Raw genomic sequence first — 22,358 nt, forward strand, 5'->3', positions numbered from 1 at the left:
AAACTGGTATCTCATCATGGTTTTTCCTTATTATATTTTAGTCAGTTTTCTTAGGTGTCTTACTTTCAAATCAATGAATATAGGAACCTAAAGGGGGACAACATTTTGATAAACAGATAAAAGTGGTAGAGAAAATAAAAAGTTTAAAACTAGAATTTTCCAAGTTTACCTATAAGGTTCTTTTATTTTCTACAGTTTTTCTCTACAATATAGGATCTTACCTTCTTTTCTTTAGATGACTTTGTTCCTTTTCAAATCCATGCCAACCAAAAGAAAGATTCAAGTTGGAAGTACGTGAACTCGATGGTGACATGAAGGACCGCTGGGCTTCGGTGTGTGCTGTCCCTTCGTCGTTCTCACTTAGTGGGTACACACTGGGGCTGGTTTCTGTAGGGAGGATGTGTTTGCTGCTCTGAGACCCCAGAGTGCAACCTCTGGATTCAGGGCTGGTAGTGGCAGTGATTCCCTCTATATTAATATAGCTGATATCCAAATCGCCAACCTGGAAGTTGAAAGAAAAACATTTCCTGAGTAAAAGCAGTTAAGATTGGCCTAGCTAAGAATAAAATTTTACCAATTTAAAAACTTCTGGCCAGGCACAGTGGGAAGCTGAAGCTGGCAGATGACTTGAGGTCAGGAGTTCAAGACTAGCCAGGCCGACACGGTGAAACCCATCTCTACTGAAAAAACAAAACTTAGTCAGAGTGTAGTGGCATGTGCCTGCAATCCCAGCTACTTGGAGGCCGAAGCAGGAGAATGGCCTGAATGGGAGGCAGAGGTTGCACCAGTGCACTCCAACCTAGGCTACACAGTGAGACACCATATCAAAAAACAAAACAAACAACAACAAAAACAACAACAACTTCTACCTTATTTATATTTTTTGTTTATTCTTGTTTTATGTAAACAGAGAATTATTTTATGTTTTGTTCACATGGCAGCTATCCCATAATTCACAAAAAGGAAGACAACTGAGTATTTTATAAAGTTGTTCCTCCCATAATTCACAAAAAGGAAGACAACTGAGTATTTTATAAAGTTCTTCCTCTATTACAAAACCAGAAGCTGATTATGCCTCTAACATTTTATGAACCACTGACTCAAAATGAGGGGGAAATGTTTTAGATACTTGAGGAAAAAACTAAAGACTATACAACTTTATTCAAAAAGTAGCTCATAGGAATCTGGGTAACCAAGGTAATAGTAGTCACGTAAATCTGAGTCTCATAAAAAGCAACACCAAACAAAAAGAACAAATAAAGCTACATAAAGCACATGTATATAGCATCATTAAAAGAAAGAAAATGCCCAAATTTCAAATTACCTGTAAGTAATAAAATCAAGCAAATCCAGCAGGCAAGCCGTTGTGTTCCTGCCATAAGACTGTCTAGAGAGTAAGGGGAGTCGGGGAAAATCTGAATGGCAGAGAAAGGATGGAACTAGTGAAGAGCCTAAGATTTACCTTAAAATGCTCACCAGAAAGAGAAAGCCCAACTGACATGAATGGAAAAGAATCCTAGCTGATCAAAGCACTTGCTCTAAGAAAGGCATACTTTTAAGTACTCATGATTTGAGGTGGCAGTCATCAAAAGGCATCATTTCTAGGGTGAGAACAGTAAAAAGGAAGAGTAACACCATTTAGAGATAGAGCAGTGAAGGGGAAAAAGAAGCAAAAGGGGAAATGTTAGGATCCTAAATCATCGAGCATCATCATAATTTATTAAAGCAAAAATCATTAATGAATGTTTAATGGGTAAAAGTCTAATAAGCAACAGGATATTTATAATGGCTTAAAATATCTCTTGACATGATACTTAATAATTTTTAAAAAACAGTAGTTTTACTAAAAAAGGAACTTGGCAGATGAAAGATATTAATAAAATCACCAGTAATGGGACAGATTGATGTCCTGTGCCTCCTGATACAATGCACTGAGAAGAACCCATCATCACTTCCATAGTATTCCTGCCAAACATGCCTAACCCAAATACAATTATGAGGAAATATCAGAGAAACCAAAACTGAAAGACATTCTAGCAAAAAACAAGAACAAAAATACTGGTCTGTATTCTTCAAAAATATCAGTGTCATAAAACGCAAAGCCTGAGGAACTGTCCCAGATTAAAGGAGTCTACAGAGACATGACAACTACATGTAACACATGTAATGGAATTTCTTTTGCCCCAGAGAACACCATTGGGACAACTCGCTAAAATTGAATAAAGTCTGGAGATAGCTAATAGTATTGTATCAATGACAATTTTATGATTTTTGTAACTGTACTGTGCTTATGTAAGAAACTATTCATGTTTTTAGGAAAATAGATCATCAAAGATTAAGGGGTAAAGGGACACCATATTTTTCATTTGTTCTCAAATGGTTAAGAAATATTTACAGACATATTTTAACTATTGGCATGCAAACGTGTGCACACATAACCACCCACTCAGGGAATGACAAAGTAAAATGTATTAAAATATTACCATTTCGGGAATTTGAGTAAAGGGTATGTAGGGATTCTTTGTACTGAAATTATGAAACAATTTTTTTTTTCAAAGTAGTTTATGTGACAAAAAAACAAATTTTTTTTTTTTTTTTTTTGAGAAGGAGCCTAGCTCTGTCACCCAGGCTGGCATGCAATGGTGCAATCTTGGCTCACTCCAACCTCTGCCTCCTGGGCTCAAGTAATTCTCCTGCCACAGCCTCCTGAGTAGCTGGGATTACAGGCATCCACCACCATGCCCAGCTGATTTTTGTGTTTTTAGTAGAGACAGGGTTTCACTGTGTTGGCCAAGCTGGTCTTGAACTCCTGATCTCATGATCAGCCCACCTCAGCCTTCCAAAGTGCTAGGATTATAAGCGTGAACCACCGTGCCCAGCCTGCAGAAATTTTTAAAATAACTTTCATCATGTGAATTTGCTCATCAGGAAGGTTGATTACCTTGAAAATTAATAGAGACATTAATATAAGCTAGTAATATTTTTAAGTTTCTTTGCCAGGTTGAGGAAGATAAAGGAACTTAGATAAGATTATTTTCAGACATTGCTAGAAAGTATTTTAAACATACAGAATTTGGACTCCTTACATTGTCCTTGCTATTCAAATAGATATGGGGGCAATATAAAAAGTACTACACTAATACAATGAACTTTGAGATTTTGTTGCAGATTTAGTTTTCGATGCACAACTTGGCAATCTGCTATGTTTCAGTTTGTTGAATTAGACCATTTGAGGTCTCTCTAAATGCATGCCTCATTTTTTTTTTTCGTTTTGGTTTCCCATCATTAAAGCAATATTTCTTTCACCTAGAATATTCCAAAATAAAAATTATATCTTGGTCAGGTGTAGTGGCTCATGTCTGTAATCTCAGCATTTTAGGAGGCCAAGGTGGGCAGATCATTTGAGACTAAGAGTTCACGACCAGCCTAGCCAACATGGCAAAACTCCATTTCTTCTAAAAATATCAAAATTAGCTGGGTGTGATGATGTACACCTATAGTCCCAGCTACTCTGGAGGCTAAAGCATGGGAATTGCTTGAGCCTCGGGGGTGGAGGTTGCAGGAGCCGAGATGGTGACACTGCACTCCTACTGGGTGACATAGCAAGACTCTGTCTCAAAATACAAACAAAAAAAGAAAATTATATCCTAACCTTTGATTTACCCAATCTTTGGTTTGGAAAATTTTGCATTTTTAACAAATCTTAGAACATATAAAAACATAATATATATGCTTTTCCCCACATAATATTGAGTCATTTATAGGTTTAGTTACTTATAAATGGAAATACCATAGTTATAGTATTCACTAAGGCTCAGAACAAAAAATACATAAGGAGTCAAAAAGTATTTTATTTAATCAGCTGAGAAAATATGGCAGCAAATTTAATCTATTAAAATCAAAACATGACAAATATATATATATACTGAAAACAATCAAACATCAATGAAGGAAACTGAAGCAACACAAATAAATGGAAAGATATCCTATGTTCATGGACTGAAAGAATCCATGTTGTTAAAATATCCATACCACCCAAAGTGACCTACAGATTCTATGTAATCTCTATGAAAATTACAATGGCAATTTTTCACAGAAATAGAAAAAAAATCCTAAAATTTGTATGGAATCCCAAAAGACCCAAAATAGCTAAAGCAGTCTTCAGTAAGAAGAACCAAGTCAGAAGCATCACATTGCCTGACTTAAAATTATATTACAAAGATATGGTAATCAAAACATTATGTTACTGACATAAAAATAGGCACATGGGCAAATGGAACAAAATAGAAAGTCCAGAAATAAACCCACACATAAATATGTCAACTAATCTTCAATGAATGTGCTAAAAATATAAAATGGAGAAAAGATAGCTCCTTCAATAAATGATACTATGAAAACTAGATAGCTACATGCAAAAAAATGAAACTGGATCCCTATCTTACAACATACACAAACATCAACTCAAAAAGCACCAAAGCTTTTAACATAAAACATGAGGCCATAAAACTCCTAGGAGAAAGCACAAAGAAAAAACTAGTTGACATTGGTTTTGGCAATTACTTTTTGGATGTGACACCAAAAGCACAAGCAAGAAAAGCAAAATAAATAAGTATGACTACATCAAACCCAAAAACCTCTGCACAGCAAAGGAAACAACAAAATAAAACAGCAACTTATGGAATGGGAAAAAATATTTACAAGCCACGCATCTGATAAGGAGTAAATACCCAAAATATATAAGGAACTCATGCAACTCAATAGCAAAAAAACCCCACAAATAACCAGATTTAAAAACAGACAAAGGACCTGAATAGACAATTTTTCCAAAAAATGACACACACAAATGGCCAATAGGTATATGCAAAAGAGCTCAACATCACTAATCATCAAGAAAATGAACAAAAGTGCAATGAGATACCACCTCACACCAATTAGAATGGCTATTACCAAAAGGATAAAAAGATGCTGGAAAGAACATGGAGAAAGGGGAACTCTTAAACACTGGTGGGAATGTAAATCAGCACACAACCACAGTGGCAAACAGTATGAAGGTTCCTAAAAAAATTAAAATATGACTACCATATGATCCAGCAATCCCACCTTGGGGGGATTATATCCAAAGGAAACAGAATCTCTATCCGAAAGAGATGTCTGCACTCCCATGTTCAGTGCAGCACTATTCACAGTAGCCAAGAGATGGAATCAACCTAAGTGTCCATCAACAGTTGAATAAAGAAAATGTGGCACATGTGTGATTTTCTGAAAACAGGAGAATAAAAACAGTGTTTTTTCTATTCTCTTGCTCAACAATCAACACAGAACTCTTCCTTGACTGAATGTGTGAGGCTTTCCCCGATACTCAGCAAGGAAGCAATACTCTGCTGAATTTCCTCTAATTCAATTCAGTTCAGTTCAATTCTGGCACTATCAACCTGGGGGAGTCAGGTCCTACAGGCCTCAGTCCCACAAGACTACCCCACTTCCAATGACAACTACAAGCCCCAGATTGTTTTATCAACCAGCTATAAAATGAGGTTCCCAGAGACCCCTTCTCAGGTTCAATCAATTTGCTAGAGCAGCTCACAGAACTCAGGGAAACACTTATGTTTCCTGGTTTATTATAGTGAATATTACAAAAAATACAGAGAAACAGCCAGATGGAAGAGGTGCTTGAAGAATCCCGGAAGGGGCAGGGAGCTTCCTTGCCCTCTACAAGTGCACCACCTCCAGGAACCTCCATGTATTCAGCTATCCAGAATCTCTTGAACCCAGTCCTTTTGGTTTTTATGGAAGCTTCATTATACAGGCATGATTGGTTAAATTATTAGTTATTAGTGATCAATTTAACCTTCAACCTCTCCTCCCTCTGTGGATGCCGGTGGCGGAACTGAAAATCCCAATCTTGTAATCCTGCCTTGGTTTTTCCTGTGACCAGCTCGCATCCTGAAACTACCTAGGGGCTGCTAGCCACCGGCCTCATTATTAGCATACAAAAGACATCAACTTTGGAGATTCCAAGGATAAGTACAGTCATTCCTCACTTAAGTATGGAGATATGTTCTAAGAAATGCATCCTTAGGTTATCTTCTTATTACGTGACCATCACAGAATGTACTAACACAAACCTGATTGATAGTATAGCCCTCTACACACCTAGGCTATATGGTGTAGCCTATTTCTCCTAAGCTACAAATCTATACAGTATGTTACTGTACTGATTACTGTAGGCAACTGTGACACCACGGTAAGTACTTGTATATCTAAATATAGAAAAGGTACAGCAAAAATATGGTATTATAATCTTATAGGATCACCCTTGCATATGCACTCCACAATTGACCAAAATGTGACAGATTCCACATACACGTGCGTGCACACACACACACACACACACAGGAGTATTATTCTGCCCTAGAAGAGAAAACAACCTGCCATGTGTGACAACATGGATGAATCTGGAAAACATTATGCTAACTAAAATAAGCCAAACACAAAGACAAATACTGCATGGTCTGACTTATATGTGGAATGTAAAAAAGTCAAACTCATAGACACAGTGAGTATAAGGGTGATTACTAGGGGTTAGAGGGTGGGGGAAATGGTGAGATGTTGGTCAAAGGGTACAAACTTTCAGTTACACAATGAATAAGTTCTTGAGACCTAAGGTACAACATAGTGACTATAGTTAATGCACTGTGAACTTGAAATTTGCTGTAGATCTTAAGTATTCTCACTACAAAAATAAATTAGTATGTGAGATGATATATATGTTTAATAAGCTTGTGGTCATTATTTAATAATATGTACATGTATCAAAACATTACATTGTATATTTTATGTAACATAATAAAGCTGGAAAATAATAAATACCAGAACATGGCTAGAACACACCAAGTCCAATTACCCTGTGGTTTGGTTTGGCTCTGTGTCCCCACCCAAATCTCACTTTGAATTATAATAATCCCCATGTGTCAAGGGTAGGACCAGGTGGAGATAACTAAATCATAGGAGTGGTTTCCCCCATGCTGTTCTCTTGACAGTGAGTTCTCATGAGATCTGACGGTTTAATAAGGGGCTTCCCTCTTTGCTCAGCACTCATTGTCTCTCCTGCTGCCCTGTGAAGAGGTGCCTTCTGCCATTTTGTAAGTTTCCTGAAGTCTCCTCAGCCATGCAGAAGTGTGAGTCCATTAAACTCTCTTCTTTATAAATTACCCAGTCTCAAGTATTTCTTCACAGCAATGTGGAAGGGACTAATGCACCCTGTATCTTGAAAGTGTCCTCAGAACTCCCACTCTGTCCTATACTCCATGCCCCATTCTAGATTTCCATAACTAGGACTGACATTCAGTTAGTTTATACCAAAACAACTATACCAATTATTTACAGTTGAAGTCCATTCTGACATATTGGTGTCTCTGTCATTATGACTACCATCCCAACCTGTGCTGTATTTGATACAACAGTGCTTTGTAACACAAAAGGAAAATGCAGAGATGTGCTACCAAAGGACTGAAATTCAGATCTAGACAGAAAAAGTTTAGATCACAGAACACATCTATGAATAGCATAAAATATATGCATACTAACAACATAAAAAGGTTAAGCATCTTATGCCTAGTGAGTAGAAAAGGTACATGTTATATGGGGATTAAGTTTTAAGGTCAGTGCATAAGGCAGAAATTGTGTTGTCAAAACTACCCTTGAAAATCCCTTAAATTCCCCATATATTAGAGTGTTTAGAAATCTTCAGATCTATATTTTAATTTTTATACATGCCAAAATTTGAAGATCACTGAGCTAGAGAAAAGAACAAAAGACAACAAGATGGAGTACATTCAAACCATCTGCTTCTGTGAGATTTAATTCAAAAGTCTCTATCAGGGAATGGGTAGAAAGTTCAAAAGGATTCCAGCTTCCTTATAAAAAGATGCTAGTCTGTATTAATATGAAAGCTCTACAATCTTGGTACACTTTAGTAGATGTGTTGTAAAGATTAACCAAGTAATTTATGTGGCAGTTTCCTGTGGTGCTGGGACCAAGCACCTGCTCATTACATTTGCTGGATTTGAATACAAGTATTGCAGAATCAGGTCATATACATACTGTTTTTTGAAAAGCTGTAGAGGAGACATTGGTCACACAGTTGTCATTTCCTACTTGGGCCACAAAAAAGTGCTCTCACACTCTTCCCATTTGGCTGCGCCTCATGATCCCTCCCTGACAGTGCCCCTTGGCTAAGTAAAGTGTGTTGTGTGCTGACGTAAGCACCTAAGTTAAATGCTTAAATGCTCATAAAATGAGACTCCACAGCAGCATCCTCTTCTGCTGCTCTTACGCTAAAATTTTCAAAGGAACACAACAATGTTGAATCTATTTCTTCCAAACTCAGGTTTTGAGAGAGGTAGAGATCCTCCTGTAATGTCAGTTGGGTCTTACCTGATCAATCACCATACAGTTAGCATAGACTTCATCACCTCCGTTCAGCATGTCAGAAAGCCGGCCTGCAGCAAGCAACATCGAGGGTGGCTTGGATTTCTTTAGGACATCGAAGGAGCGATCTAGAGGACAATAATGAAAACAGAGTAAATAAAAAAGAAGGGACTTATTTTACAGTCAAGCTTTACCTTCTTAGACCATAAGAAAAAAAGGTGAGTGCATTTTTTAAATGGCTTTTTGCTAGATTTTAAGATCTACATGCAAGTAATTTTGTATCTATATCTAAACTTCAGTTATCTAGAATTTTCATGTAGGATGAAAAGTTCTAGACAGATAAATATTTGCCCACTTCAAGCATCATTTTCCCAATCATTGGAGGCCTTTGTAAAATCAATTAAATCTTTACTTTCAATTTCTACTAGATTTTTAAACTAAACTTCATTTCCCTTTATTAACAACTAAACTTGATTTTCCTTTATTAATAACTTAGAAGTATTAGTGACTGTACTGTGATCCTCAGTTTCCACTAATGTGCTCAGATTAAATGACCCTCTACCAAATGACCCAAGAGAATACACTGCCTAGCAGTTGTGGCTTGGTACTGCTTGCTAATATGCAGAATCTCACACGTGGAGAATTTGCCTTCTTTTTTGGTTACGGAAATGTTTTTGCTTGCTTTCATGTTTCAGCTTTGTTCCAAATAGATGAGGCTGCCTAAAATTGAGTCCCAGAGAGTTAAGCTGTTACTGTGTTTGTAGAGAATGAAGAGTTAAAGGCAATAAAACATTCAAGCTACAATGCTTTGTGTCCTGTGACCTTGGCTAGTTTACCAGCCCTCCAGATATCTTCACAAAGTTCCCTCATCCATAAAAGCGGATTACTATTATGCTTTCCTCATACTGTGGTTATGAGGATTAAGGGTGTTCAGACATGTACAGACTTGACACATGCCTGGCACAAAGTGCTCATTTGATTATTTGTCAGAATTACTATTATATTTGTAATTATTATTATGAATAGTGATTTTTAAGCATGTTCTGTGTGAAGTGCAAAGTTAATACTAATCATAGCATGTTATGGTAATGACAGATTTTCAATATGTGTAAATGACTTTCACAGGGCAGATTCAGTGTTATACCTATAGTAAATTCCACCCTCACTTACATCCCAGTAAGTTGTCTTGAATGAGTACAAAGGGGTATTACTGCTGTTACCCCTCTTAACTATGTCATAACATAAAATCTGGTCAGCCCATGGGAGTGAATTAGGAAATTAAAAAACATTAATAACTGTTGGGTTGATGTACCATGAGCAAAAAAAAAAAAAAAAAAAAAAAATTCATTCCTTTTTGGAAAATAATGATAACATTATAAAAGTTCCAAAGTTGTATGAATTGTAGTTGCATAAGTCAAATGGCCCTGGTTTCAGATTCTGCTTCTAAATCTATCTCTTCCCCATACAGAGCACTGAAGTGTGAGATTCATTAAGCTCCTGGAGGAAACGTACAATGTGAAAGGAAAACATTTTCTTCTTATATATACAACGTATTCTTTTAGCAATTTATTTCAATAAGTAGCAATAAACAAAGCCCACAAATACTTTATAAGTATAACCTTTATAATTCATTGCTATACATTTTTATTCTAATTACACAAAAGAAAAGCAAGGTTCCAAAGCTTACATAACAAATCAAGAACCTGACAAAACACTTTCAGTATGTTCTGAAAAAAGAAAATATTTACTCAATTGTCATTGTACATCATGTTTTAAAAACAATCATAAATAGCTCCACATGGCCTTCTGAAGTGTAACTAATCCAGATTCACTGCTCTACAGTGTCACAGGTTCACAGACTATAACACCTGACATTTCTGCCATCACATTTGAGGGGCTGTTCCTGCTCCTTTTTAACTGCTGCCAAATTAAGATTTCATTGATAACTAGGCTGACCTAAGAACAAGATATTTAACAGGACAGTTGTAAACAATCAATGGATCTCAGTTTAAAAACATAGAACCAAGTGAAGTATGACCCCAAATTGTGTGGTGCCAGTGAATGCATCGTCCAGTCACCAACAGCCATATTCTTAACCACCACAAGAGAACTCTATTCAAAACCCGACCGCTCGCTTCATGGATAGGCCAGACCAAAAACTATAGCTATTTCCACATCTACAGGTAAAAGGCACTTGGACTCAAACTTCCTGCTCAACAAATCTCCATGGCCCTATGTGGCAGGTATGAATCCGTAAGGAGATCATGTCTAGCAATAAAATAAACTAAAAGATGGTAGAGTCTGATTACTTTGTTCAATTTGGGATCTAATTTGTTTTCTGCATGGTTAATTTGATTAGAGTTTTAGAAAAAATAATGTAGTCTAGTTATGAAGACAGGTCCACATTGTCTTAATTGCAATTCTGAAATCCAGAAAGCTCTGAAAATCAGACTTTTCCCCATACGTTTGGTTCAAAAACATAGTCTGTGGCACAATCTGATCTAAGTCCATATTGGACCACGTATATTCTTTATTTGCTCTACTTGGTGTCAATGTCATACATTTTGCTGCAGGAATATTAATAAGCTTGATGATAGCATTGCACCATGTCTCCTATGGGAGTCATACCATATCAGTATAAATACCAGGCCAAAAAGATCTGAAAATTCTGAATTCCAAAACAAATCTTGTTCTAAGAGTTTCAAAGAACAGATTATGGATCTCTACAAAATCAGCCATCTTAGATATTAGAGCAACACTTCCCAAGGTTTTGTCATTCTTCTACCAAATTCACAATTTTGCCAAATTTACATATCATCTATATTATTTCACAGATATATTCACCTATATTATTTAGTGCCCATCTTTAAATGGACTCACCTGTTTTCTTTTAAATAAAATTAATTTAAGAAATACTTTAATAGTAAGAAAAATCTTATCTCCACTGTACACAGGAAGCCTGTATTATTCCTGTCAAAAGTAGAAGGGAATTATATGTACTGAAATAATGCAAACAAAACAATGAAATTAGATTCTGACTAAGTAGTTGCCTATCAAAGCTGAGAGTCTGAGAGGCCTGCTCTCTTTGTTGTAAAGGGAGATTCTGAAGGATTCAAGAAATGTTAAAGATGCAAGGGTACCACACTGAGACTTTCTCCTTCAATCAACAGAAAGATAAAAAAAATACCTGCCTGACTCTATGATTCAACGTCATCTTTGTGTTTATGGCCATCTCCAAGATGAACTGTTCTAGAGGAATTCACCCTACATTTTGAAAAGGTGGCCTATGCCGGATGTGGTGGCTCATATCTATAATCCCAGTACTTTATGAGACTGAGGCAGGTGACTCACTTGAGCCCAGGAGTTCAAGACCAGCCTGGGCAACATGACTAAATCCTGTCTCCACTAAAAATACAAAAATCAGCTGGGCGTGGTGGCACACACCTGTAGTCCCAGCTGGGAGGTGGGGGCTGCAGTGAGCTGTAATCATACCACTGCACTCCAGCCTGGGCGACAGAGTAAGACCTTGTCAAAAAAGGAAGGGAGGGAGGGAGGGAGGGAAAAAGTAAAGTTGGCATAGCCCATGTCATCATCCCATCACTGGGGTAATGGCTCCACTGAGACAGTAAGTCTTGTGAATAACATGGGTGTGCAAGGGCATAATCAAGCAGTGAAGTGTCTCCTCTCTAATTCTGCCACCTAGAACCTGACATCTAGTTTTAGTCACTTGCCGCAATTATTAATAACATTGGCACAAACATCCCTTTTAGTACTTTTCTGGGGCATACATAGCCTCCACTTGTCAAAGGACGCCTTAAGACAATAGGATCTAGAAGTGAACACAGACTCACAAACCAGAAAATGACACAGACTAACAGGACCACCACTCCTTTATTAACTTCAATACTGGCCACTGCAAATAATGGGCTTAAAACCAGAAGACTAATCATGAAAGGAAAATAAACCCTAAAGAACACCTTCAGGCCAGGAGCCATGGCTCAGGCCTGTAATCCCAGTACTTTGGGAGGCCGAGGCAGGTGGATCACCTGAGGTCAGGAGTTTGAGACTACCCTGGCCAACACAGTGAAACCCTATCTCTACTAAAAATACAAAAATTAGCTGGGGGTGGTGGCACGTGCCTGTAATCCCAGCTACTTGGGAGGCAGAAGAATTGCTTGAACCCGGGAGGCAGAGGTTGCAGGGAGCCGAGATAGCTGCACTGCACTCTAGCCTGGGTAACAAGAGCAAAAACTCTGTCTCAAAAAAAAAAAAAAGAATACTTTCAAGTTACCATCGGCTGCATACATTAAAGTGGCTAATTGCTCTACCGTGTTGCAGCCTATTCAAAGAAAAAGCTATAATAGTTTCCTGTTTTTTAAAGTGTTACAGCTCTTTTCAAATTTGTCTAGCAGCCTTTTTGGGTTTTGCCAGAAAGTCCCCCAAAAATAGTTTCTTTTTTTTAAAGATATCTTTTCAATACTTTCAAGAAATATGATTTTATCACTTCTATATGTAACTACTCCAGTAATAAATTAAGTGAAAAAGTTATGCTCCCCCAAAATGGACTGCTTTTTCAATGAACATATAGAAATAATTTGCAAGAAGAATCAGCTATTTGTTTTAAATTAATGCTGTCTTATAGGAAGTTTTTCTCAGCAAAAAACTAACTTTATAGTTTTGTTGATAACATTAATTTTTAATATTTGGTAAGCACATATTTCAAAGACAGTATAAAAGTAGCCAAAGCTCAACTTCCATTTAAAAAAAAATGGCTGCAGATTTTAAATTAGTAAAAAGCATTAGTGTGTTGCAGTGGTTAAAAGCATGAGCCCTGGACTTCCTGGTTCAAGTATCCACTCTACCATCTATTAGCTGTGTGACCTGGGGCAAGTTACTTAAGCTCTCTGTGCTTCCATTTCATGACCTATAAAATAAGGCAATAATATGTCTATCTCATAGAATTATTGTGAGAATTAAATGAGTTAATATTTTAAGTGATTAGAGCAGTTTTACTTAAGTGACAAAGTAAGCACTCTATAAATGCTTTATTAGTTATGCTTCCTAAATATTATTTCAACAGTAAATAAGGTTGTATAATTTTAGTTCTGATTCTTTTTAAAATTAATTTCAACCTCGGTTATAACTTTACATGTTCAAAAAACAACCCAAGGCCACTGGCATGCACAAAACATTCCATTTGCTTCACGAAGCGCATTTAAAATGTGGTAACTTTTATTTCAGACTTAGTTGGTGTTAAGAAATTTTGAAAAACCTATCCTGGACATGGTAAACTGAAAAATGTGAAATGTGAAGAGAAAGAAAAGCTGTCAAACTGCCCTTAGGATTTACCTCCAAGGACTGAAGGATGAGCTCTCATGAAATGGGAGGGATTATAACCACAGGATGAACAAAGAATAAAGTCAGACAATCAGAGACAGCATTTCTCAAGAACAAAGGCAGGATTTCAGAAACTAAGATGTCCTAACATGATGAAGTGGACTTGGGCCAGCTTCTCACTGCAAAGTGCCTGGAGGATAAACAGCAACTCCAAGGGGATCCCCAGCTCTCCGTTCTCCTATTTTCCCTGCTTTGTAATGTGATCTAGGTGACTCCACAAAGGCTCCGTGAAGTCAAAGTTTTCATCAGCCTGTCCTTGCTGTACTAAATGCTCTAATCAGGTGACACAGGGCAGACAACTGAAAGTAAATATATTTCACCCAGAGAAAGAAGAGGAATTGGAACTAGGAAGGAGGACAAGGAGAGGCAGCTGCAGATGCCTCCCTTCTCGCTGGCATTTACAATTACCTCTAATCTAGCAGGAAACAGTGAATGGCATGGCCCAACTTAGGACTTCTTCAACCTGATTTCGAACAAAATCCACCTCTCTCTTAAGAAGCTAAAAGCCTTGTAGCTAAAGGAAAATGTGGCCTACTTGACTGGTTATGTAAGTGACCCACGCCCAGACATAAACAAACCCGGCTAAGGCAGTTTTCTGCAAACCTGCTGCTGACCTGGTTTGGCCCACTCTGGATAACAAACCTTATCTGCAAAAGTCAGGTGAGGGCCTCTCAGTCCAGATATCTCTCAACTGCGGCTGAGTACATTGGTTTCATTCATTCATTGTATTTCATTTTAACTCTAGTCCTTTATGAACAGCAGAAACATTCATTGAGAATAACTAACCACCATAAATGTGTGAGACTTAGAGTTCAATTCCCAACACTCTGCTGAAACGGTGCTCTTCATGGTCACCAAAGAACTTAAAATGACAGAACTTACAGTAGTTCTCGGTCACACCTTCTGTGACCTACAGCAGTATTTAATACAGTTGATCACTTCCTGTCCTTATCATCCAGGACACCAGGCTCTCTAGGTTCTCCTCCCACCTTACTGGCCTTTCCTTCTCAGGCCCCATGACAGGTTCCTCCTCGGCTTCCGGACGTTGGCAGATTGTACTACTTTAGGGTCAGTCCTCAAACCTCCTCTCTCTCCACTCTTCCCTTGGTCATCTGACAGCATGGCATCACATACCATCATATGATGATGACGCCCAAAGTTTCAACTCCAGTCCAGATGTCCAGACCACTCCCCTGAATCTCAACTATCCCCTCAATATCTCCTCCTAGTTGTCCAGCAGTCATGCCAAGCACAACAAAGCTGAACTCTTGATTTCCCCCACTACACCCAGCTTCTCCCCAAAAAATGGCAACTCTGTCTTTCCTTGGAGTCACCTTTGGCTGTTTTCTTTCTTTCACAACTAGATTCAGAATCTGACCTTTTCTCAACCCCTTCACTGCGATGCCAGAGAAGCCACCACTGTCTTCTTCCTGAACTGTTACAAAAGTAGTCTCTCTGTTCCCACTCTTGGCCCACCATAGCCTTTTCTCCACAGGACAGACAAAGGAAATCAAATCATGTCATACCTCTGCAAAATTCTCCAATGGCTTCCCATTGCATTCTGAGCGAAGGAAGACCAGACTTTTCCATGACCTACAGTGCCTCCCATTTCCTGCCCCTCCTCCACTTTCTCCTAGCCTCTCTGAAGCCCTGCTCACTACTCTACTCCAGCCCCACCAGCCTCCTAGCTGTTCTTGCCTCAGGCCATTTGTACTGGCTGCTCTGCCTTCCAGCTTGGCTCTTCCCCTGGATATGCAGATGCCTTGCTTTCTCACTTTCATATGGTCTCTGCCCCAGTGTCATCTTACCAAGGAGGCTCTCCCTGACCATCTTATATGAAATGGCAAACGCTAAACCTTGCTTTATTTCCGCTCATGCCACATACCATCACTTAGCATATTAGAGATTTATTTGCTTGTCATAAATCATCTGTTTCCTTCCACTAGAACATAAGCTCCATAAGAACAGCAACTTCAAAGACAGTTTTGTTCACTGTCTTCCCAGTAACTAGAACCATAGAGGCAGGCAGCGGATTATAAACGTTCACTGAAGAGATAAATAATGTCTCATCAAGAGCAGAAAATTCTCTTCAGGTCTAGTAATGTTTTCTCAGATTCTGGACGTTTTCCTGTGATAGGTTCTCCTTGCTACACGTTGTGATGGGAGTATCACTGTCTTCTTTCATTCGCTTATTCACCCATTCATTCATTCATTCATTCATTCTTTTTTTCAACACTTACTGTCTACTGATCATCAGGTACTGTACAATCTGCTGGGCCCAGGACAGAGCCCTCAGCCTCTATTACCGACTCTTAAAAAAACATCTTCAGGCCGGGCATGGTGGCTCACACCTGTAATCCCAGCATTTTAGGAGGCCGAGGCAGCAGATCACCTGAGGTCAGGAGTTTGAGAACAGCCTGGACAACATGGTGAAATCCCGTCTCTACTCAAAATACAAAAATTAGGTGGGCATGGTGGTGGGCGCCTGTAATCTCAGCTACTTGGGAGGCTGAGGTAGGAGAATGGCTTGAACCTGGGAGGCTGAGGTTGCAGTGAGCCAAGATCACACTACTACATTCCAGCCTGGGCAACAGACTGAGACTCCATCTCAGAAAAAAAAAAAAAAAATCTTCAGAGCCCAGTATTGTGTATTCCCCAGGAGGTCCCCTGACACAGCCAGAAGGCTTTCCTTCTTCTCTCAGCTCTTCCTATTACCTCTGCATTTTGTCCTGTCATCTATCACACTCTGGTGATCAGAGTTTTATTTTGCTCTTTCTGGTAGATAAGTAACTCCCTGACTAGGGTCTCGGCTACAAACAGATTGTGTAAAACACAATTTCATGCGCCTCTTATGCCTTCTGGTAGCAATAGCCCAAGAGTATTACTGTTTAATCTCTTTATTTAAAATATCAGATAGGCTACCCCTTTGCTAACAAAATAATCATATGATCGGGCATATATGCAAAATAAAGGTACTGGGAAGATGATAACAGGAAGAAAAACATGTAAAAGGGGGAATTAGATGTAAAATAGGAACTACTATAAGAGTCAGCATCTCTGGAACACCTGCTATACACTGAGTAATTATACAGACACTACTGCTATTGTAGCTAACATAACAATGGTGCTTACTCTGAACCAGGCACTCTATGATTAACATTTATTAACACATTTCATCCCCAAAACAATTCCATTTGACAGATGAAGAAACTGTGGTGCTATTTAAATAACTTCCCAAGATCACACAGCTAATCAATGGTAGCTCTATGCAGACACTCTGCTATATAGTTCAAAGTCCTTTATGTAATAATTAGGGTTACCAAGTATCCTATCTTGAACCAAAGAAAATGGTATTTGAGCAATGTCTGGTATTTTTCCATTAAGAAGTTTCATTAATGTGTTACAATATGACTTGTACCCAGATATGTTTGCCCACTTCCTGGGTCTGTGCTATTCACAACCGGCAGTTTGCTGCTGTGATATGACCCTATGAGTCTTGCTGAGAAAACATTCATAGAACAGTAGATACATTATCTCATTTTGTTTAAGAGCACAACAACATCAAGATACTCAAGACTCAAAGACCAGAAAGATAAACTGTAGACTGCTATTTCTTGGTGACAGAGTATAAGCAGTTTCTGTTTTCAACTCTTTACTATGTGTAATTTCTACATTTTTAACAATAACCATCTTTACATCTAAAATACAAGTTTGAAAAAGTCATTTTTTGGGAGGGGGGTTGGGGAGACAGAGTCTCGCTCTGTCTCTCAGGGTGGAGTGTAGTGGCGCGATCTCGGATCACTGCAACCTCTGCCTCTGGTGTTCAAGCAAGATTCTCCTGTCTCAGCCTCCAGAGTAGCTGGGACTACATGCGTGCACCACTGACTGTGCTTGGCTAATTTTTGTAATTTTATTAGAGACAGGGTTTCTCCATGTTGGCCAGGCTGGTCCCGAACTCCTGACCTCAGATGATTCACCCACCTCGGCCTTGCAAAGTGCTGGGATTACAGGTGTGAGCCACTGCACCCAGCCGCAAAAGTCATATTTTTAATATGTCTCTTAAGTAAAGAAAAGCTGTGTAATTTTATGCAGAATGGTAGTTTATCAGTAAGTCAACCATATCAGATAATATATGTATAAATGTATTAACTGGAAACACTTTACCCAAGAGCATACAGAATTGTTTTTAACCATCTGCCAAACTCACTCTCCATAACTGCATGAGTCGTTATCATATTTATTTTGTAGACAAGAAAGCTACAGCCCAGGGAAAGTGATTAACCTACCCAGGTTATTAAGTGGTTGAACCAGAATGCAAATATAGTGCCGACAGAGACCAAAGCCCACCTGCTGCAGTATCCAATCTCCCAAATTCCCTAATTCAAAGAAATCTTTGCCAAGTTCTGAAGTTTATAGAAAGTCCTTTTCATCAATGGTCTTAGTGTGACCCAGAAAAAAGAAAAAAAACTACCCTCACAATGAAGGTGAACATTTATGAGCTGGGTGCAGTGGCTGGTTCCTATAATCCCAGCACTCTGGGAGGACGAGGTGGGAGGAATGCTTGAGCCCAGGAGTTCGAGACCAGCCTGGATAATACAGCAAGACCTTGTTTCTACAAAAAAATTAGCTGGATGTGGTGGCGCATGTCTGTATATGCAAGCTACTCAGGAGGCTGAGGTGGGAGGACCCTTTGAGCTTGGAAGTTAGAAGCTGCAGTGAGCCATGTTCTTGTCACTGCACTCCAGCCTGGGTGAGACCATGTCTCTAAGAAAATGGTGGGGGGACATTTCCTGGGGTGAACTAGCATTCATCTCCTTGCCCATTCCTCTTCTATGGTTCTCTTAAAATTTTTCCTGATATTAGTCTTGGCCTTACTCTTGTGAGTTGGACCTGAGGCTACAGAGAGGATCCATCCAACTTCCAAAATTATCTCAGCCCAGGAATTTCCTGTGGGTCACATGTAAGCTAAAGTAACTCTGTAGATTTTAACATGTACCAAGAGTATCTGAGAGAACCCAGGGAACCTCTGTTCACCAAACTAGAGTCTCAATCCAAAAACCCAATTTACCCTCAGAACTTACCTCACCTTCCTGGGATCCTTTAAAAAGAAAAGTGGTCCCTGGAAGGAGGTCAGGCCTCTCAGGTCAGTCCTGTTAACCACAGTAACAGCTGGGGACAGAGCCAGTGGTTTCCAGAGGTGCTGGGAGTAAGAGCTGTTTCTCCAGCTCCTCCCTCTGCCCTAGAAAAACACAGTTTAAACCCCCTCCTAAATCACAAGTACACTTTGGGTCTCTAAAACCAGATCCTTAAAAAAGTCCGATTCTACTGTTTTGAGAGAACTAATCAAAATTACTGAAGAAGAAAACAAGGCTTTTCCCTTGTAATAGAGGAAAAACACAGAGAAGTCAAGAGAAGGGAGAAAATGCTGTCCTCTGAAAACAAAACCCAATCTTTCCAAGCCCTCAGTCCTCACTGTCGTAGCACTAAGTAGCCTTCAAGAGTCCATGTGTTTATGTTTGGAAAAAGGACTTTCAAATGCACAAGTAACTTTTTTCTGCACTTGCTTCCCTCAAGCAGTCAAGCAGATACGCAGTCATGTGTGGTGTGTGGACTTCGGCATGATTAGATTTAATCAACAAGCCCCTTCCTTCTTGATGGAGTTCTCCAGGGCCTAAAGCAAATTAGTCCACATAAAGGAAAAATTGGCTAACTGAGCAGGGAAAAAAACGGATATATACAAACCACAATAAAACCAAAAGACCTCAAATGAAGTGGCAGGACTCTGACAAGACCACTTCAAGTGACTCCAAAAATATAAACAAACTGATGAACAAGATGCCCAATACGTCATCATCACAAAGAACTCTACGAATAATTCAAATCCCCTATAATTTTATGGAAATACCCAGGCACACAAAAATAATTTAGTTTTTTTCAAATTCATGAGAAGCTTCATTCTCCAGTGCCCATCCCTAGAGCCATATGTGTTTTTGCCCACCTAAATATCCTCAAAAGTAACTGAGTTTTACTATAGACAAAAAAACTATGCTAGCAAAATAGAGAATTCTCCATGGAAATATGCATTTTTTCACTTATTTTTTATGTGTCCTCAATAGAAACATTTTGAATGAATGAATAAGTGGGCAAATAGATGAATGAATGATGAAAGCCAAGTACTACCTGGCGTTCCTCCAGATTGTTCTGTTTCTTCTGGTTGAGAAGCCCTACTTAATTCCTGAATCCTGTTCCATTATCCTGAGCAACTCTGAGACACCACCGAGTAGGTGGGGATGAATGAGGCCTGGATGTGGGATTTGTCAACATTCATAAATGTCCATTGTCAGGGATGGAGGACTCTCCATTGTCAGGGATGACGCAGACCAAGTAGATCAGACAAGTGATTTCCCTGCCTGTGGGGAACAGTGTGAAATAAGCTGGGCATTCACTCTGAAGGTAGGTGGGTTTTCCTGCTTCCATCTAGGGCTCTGCAGTAGATCACCTTGCAGGCTACCCCATACCATCATGAGGACAACCATTACCAAGCACACTTGGAGGAAGAGCAAGGTCAGGCAGTGGGGCCGGGCTCAGCTTTCCTGGGCCACTCTCAGGTACCTATATGGTGAGAATGGGATCCCATAAATCCCAAAGGCCTATGAGAAGAACAGGAAGTGGCCTGAATTGAGCACCTGTGTCCTTCCATGAGGCCCATCATGATGCAAAGGGAGACCAGATGGCAGGCACTTCTTGGGGAAGCATCTGGGTCAGAGGCCAGGGGAAGAGAGTCGAAGATTTCTGTAGTGTAAAAGCCAGGGTGGAGCCAAGTCAGCGTGAAACCAGGAGAATCACCAGGTCCTGACCGTCACCACAATCCTAGCTGCTGACCTTTATCACAGATGCCAGAACAGCCAGTAATAATGCAGTCATGCCTCAGGGAAGCGCCAGCCTAGTCAAGCCACAGCAGAACCCAGAAGGACCCAGAAGGTGCAGTGTAGACTGAAGGATTGGGACTTTCCGTCCCTCCACCTCCACCCCTCATTAACCTCCACTGTTGCCAGGAAATCACATTCAACAGCAGCTTGACAAGGAACAGTAGGAGAGGGAAGAAACTTGAGACACTGAATATTTTACTTACGTAAAATACTGATACTGATCAGTCACCAAAAATTACTATTTCCATTATATCAGACCAAGTTTTCTACATTAGACTAAAATACATCCTTTCCCCTCCCCTGCCCCACTGCCTATACAGTAGGATTCCATGAAGATGATCAGATCAATTGTAGATAAAGACTATCTGGGTGTAGCGTGGGTAAATTTGTGCCATGAGACAGTTTCAATATTTACTGCCTACTTTCTGGCATCCAAGTGGTAATGGGCTAGCTACCTTCAAGGAATTCAGTGTCTTAGGATATAGAGGTTTAATACAGCTGTAATACAGTAATGAGAGGGCCTATCCTAAAAATGTATGCAAGGCAGAGTGGCACAGGAGACACAATGCTGAACTCCAAGGGAATTCAGAGAGTGCCTCCTGGAAAAAGGATACTCAAGCTGCATCTTAAAGAGCAAGTTGGAGATTAATAGTTGAAAATGGGAAAAACATTCACCTGAATTTGATAAAATAAAAATAAAAGAGAGAGGCAATTTATGGAAGGCATGTGAGGATGGCTTACAGAACTAAAAGAATTAAGCATCCAAGCCTTGAGAGGTAGGAAGCTGGGCAGCAACAAGGGCCTGGAACCCAGGCAGGACCCTCTCATTCATCTACTTCTCTCTACACATTTACAGCATTTCCTCCTACTACCAGCTGGTTTTTTCCAGTTAAAGGTTTTCACTCCAATCTATCCAGCATTGCCACCCAAGAAAGAAGACATCTCCCACCAATCTCCAGTATGAATAATCCCAAGGAAGAATTCTGATTGGCTATGCTTAAATCATGTGCCCAACCCAGGCCAATCACTGTGGCCCAGGCAGGAGGAGTGCTGTGATTGGCCCAGTCTGGGTGGGCTGCCCATCTTACTGCAATCAGCAAGGCAAAAGTCACATGAGAAGTTGGCAGCATCATTTGGACCTATTGCCAGAGTAATGAAGGGGCCACCTCCTAAAGAGCAAAGGGAAGAAACATACTAAGTATGTAAAACTAAACCTCCAGGCCAGCACAACATTTGGCACCTCTACATATCTGTATGGCCATGAATCAACAGGCCACAAGGCTAGGCTGTATTCTATCACTTTGATACATTCTATGTATGTCTGATTCTGTCCATTTACTTAGAGAGAATATCCTGGCATTAAAACCCCACCAAGTTCACCACAGGCTTATAGCCTATTAAAATGACATTCTTTTCATGATGCCCACAACTTGAACCTAGCCTCTTTGCCTTGAACTTTGACAGTAATTTTTCCTGATCTCTCCTATGGGACTTAATCACTTTCTACTGTAATTAATTAATGTATCTGAATAAATAATCATTTGTCCTTCCCTAAAACCAGGAGTGAGGAAGAGGAATCCCCCAAACAAGAACACAATTACA

The 22,358-nt window shown here is 39.4% G+C and overlaps 1 protein-coding gene and 1 non-coding gene across 4 annotated transcripts in view; one reads left to right on the forward strand and one right to left on the reverse strand.

Annotated features, from left to right (window-relative positions):
• The window catches only part of ARHGEF28 (Rho guanine nucleotide exchange factor 28), a 319,529-nt gene that overhangs the window by 99,039 nt on the left and 198,132 nt on the right, over positions 1-22,358 (reverse strand). For all 3 annotated transcript variants that reach the window (XM_032278477.1, XM_032278468.1, XM_032278487.1), the window contains 2 exons: positions 8,437-8,558; positions 222-502 (listed from right to left, as the gene is read on the reverse strand). In XM_032278477.1, the coding sequence (XP_032134368.1) occupies positions 222-502; positions 8,437-8,558 (403 nt within the window). The remainder of the gene's footprint in view (positions 1-221; positions 503-8,436; positions 8,559-22,358) is intronic.
• LOC116554337 lies at positions 12,809-12,870 on the forward strand. The gene has a single exon (XR_004270173.1). It is a non-coding gene; the product is annotated as a U7 small nuclear RNA (small nuclear RNA).

This window comes from Sapajus apella, unplaced genomic scaffold (assembly GCF_009761245.1).
Source record: "Sapajus apella isolate SASKATOON/1434 unplaced genomic scaffold, GSC_monkey_1.0 scaffold1, whole genome shotgun sequence".
In the NCBI taxonomy this organism is placed as follows: Eukaryota; Metazoa; Chordata; class Mammalia; order Primates; family Cebidae; genus Sapajus; species Sapajus apella.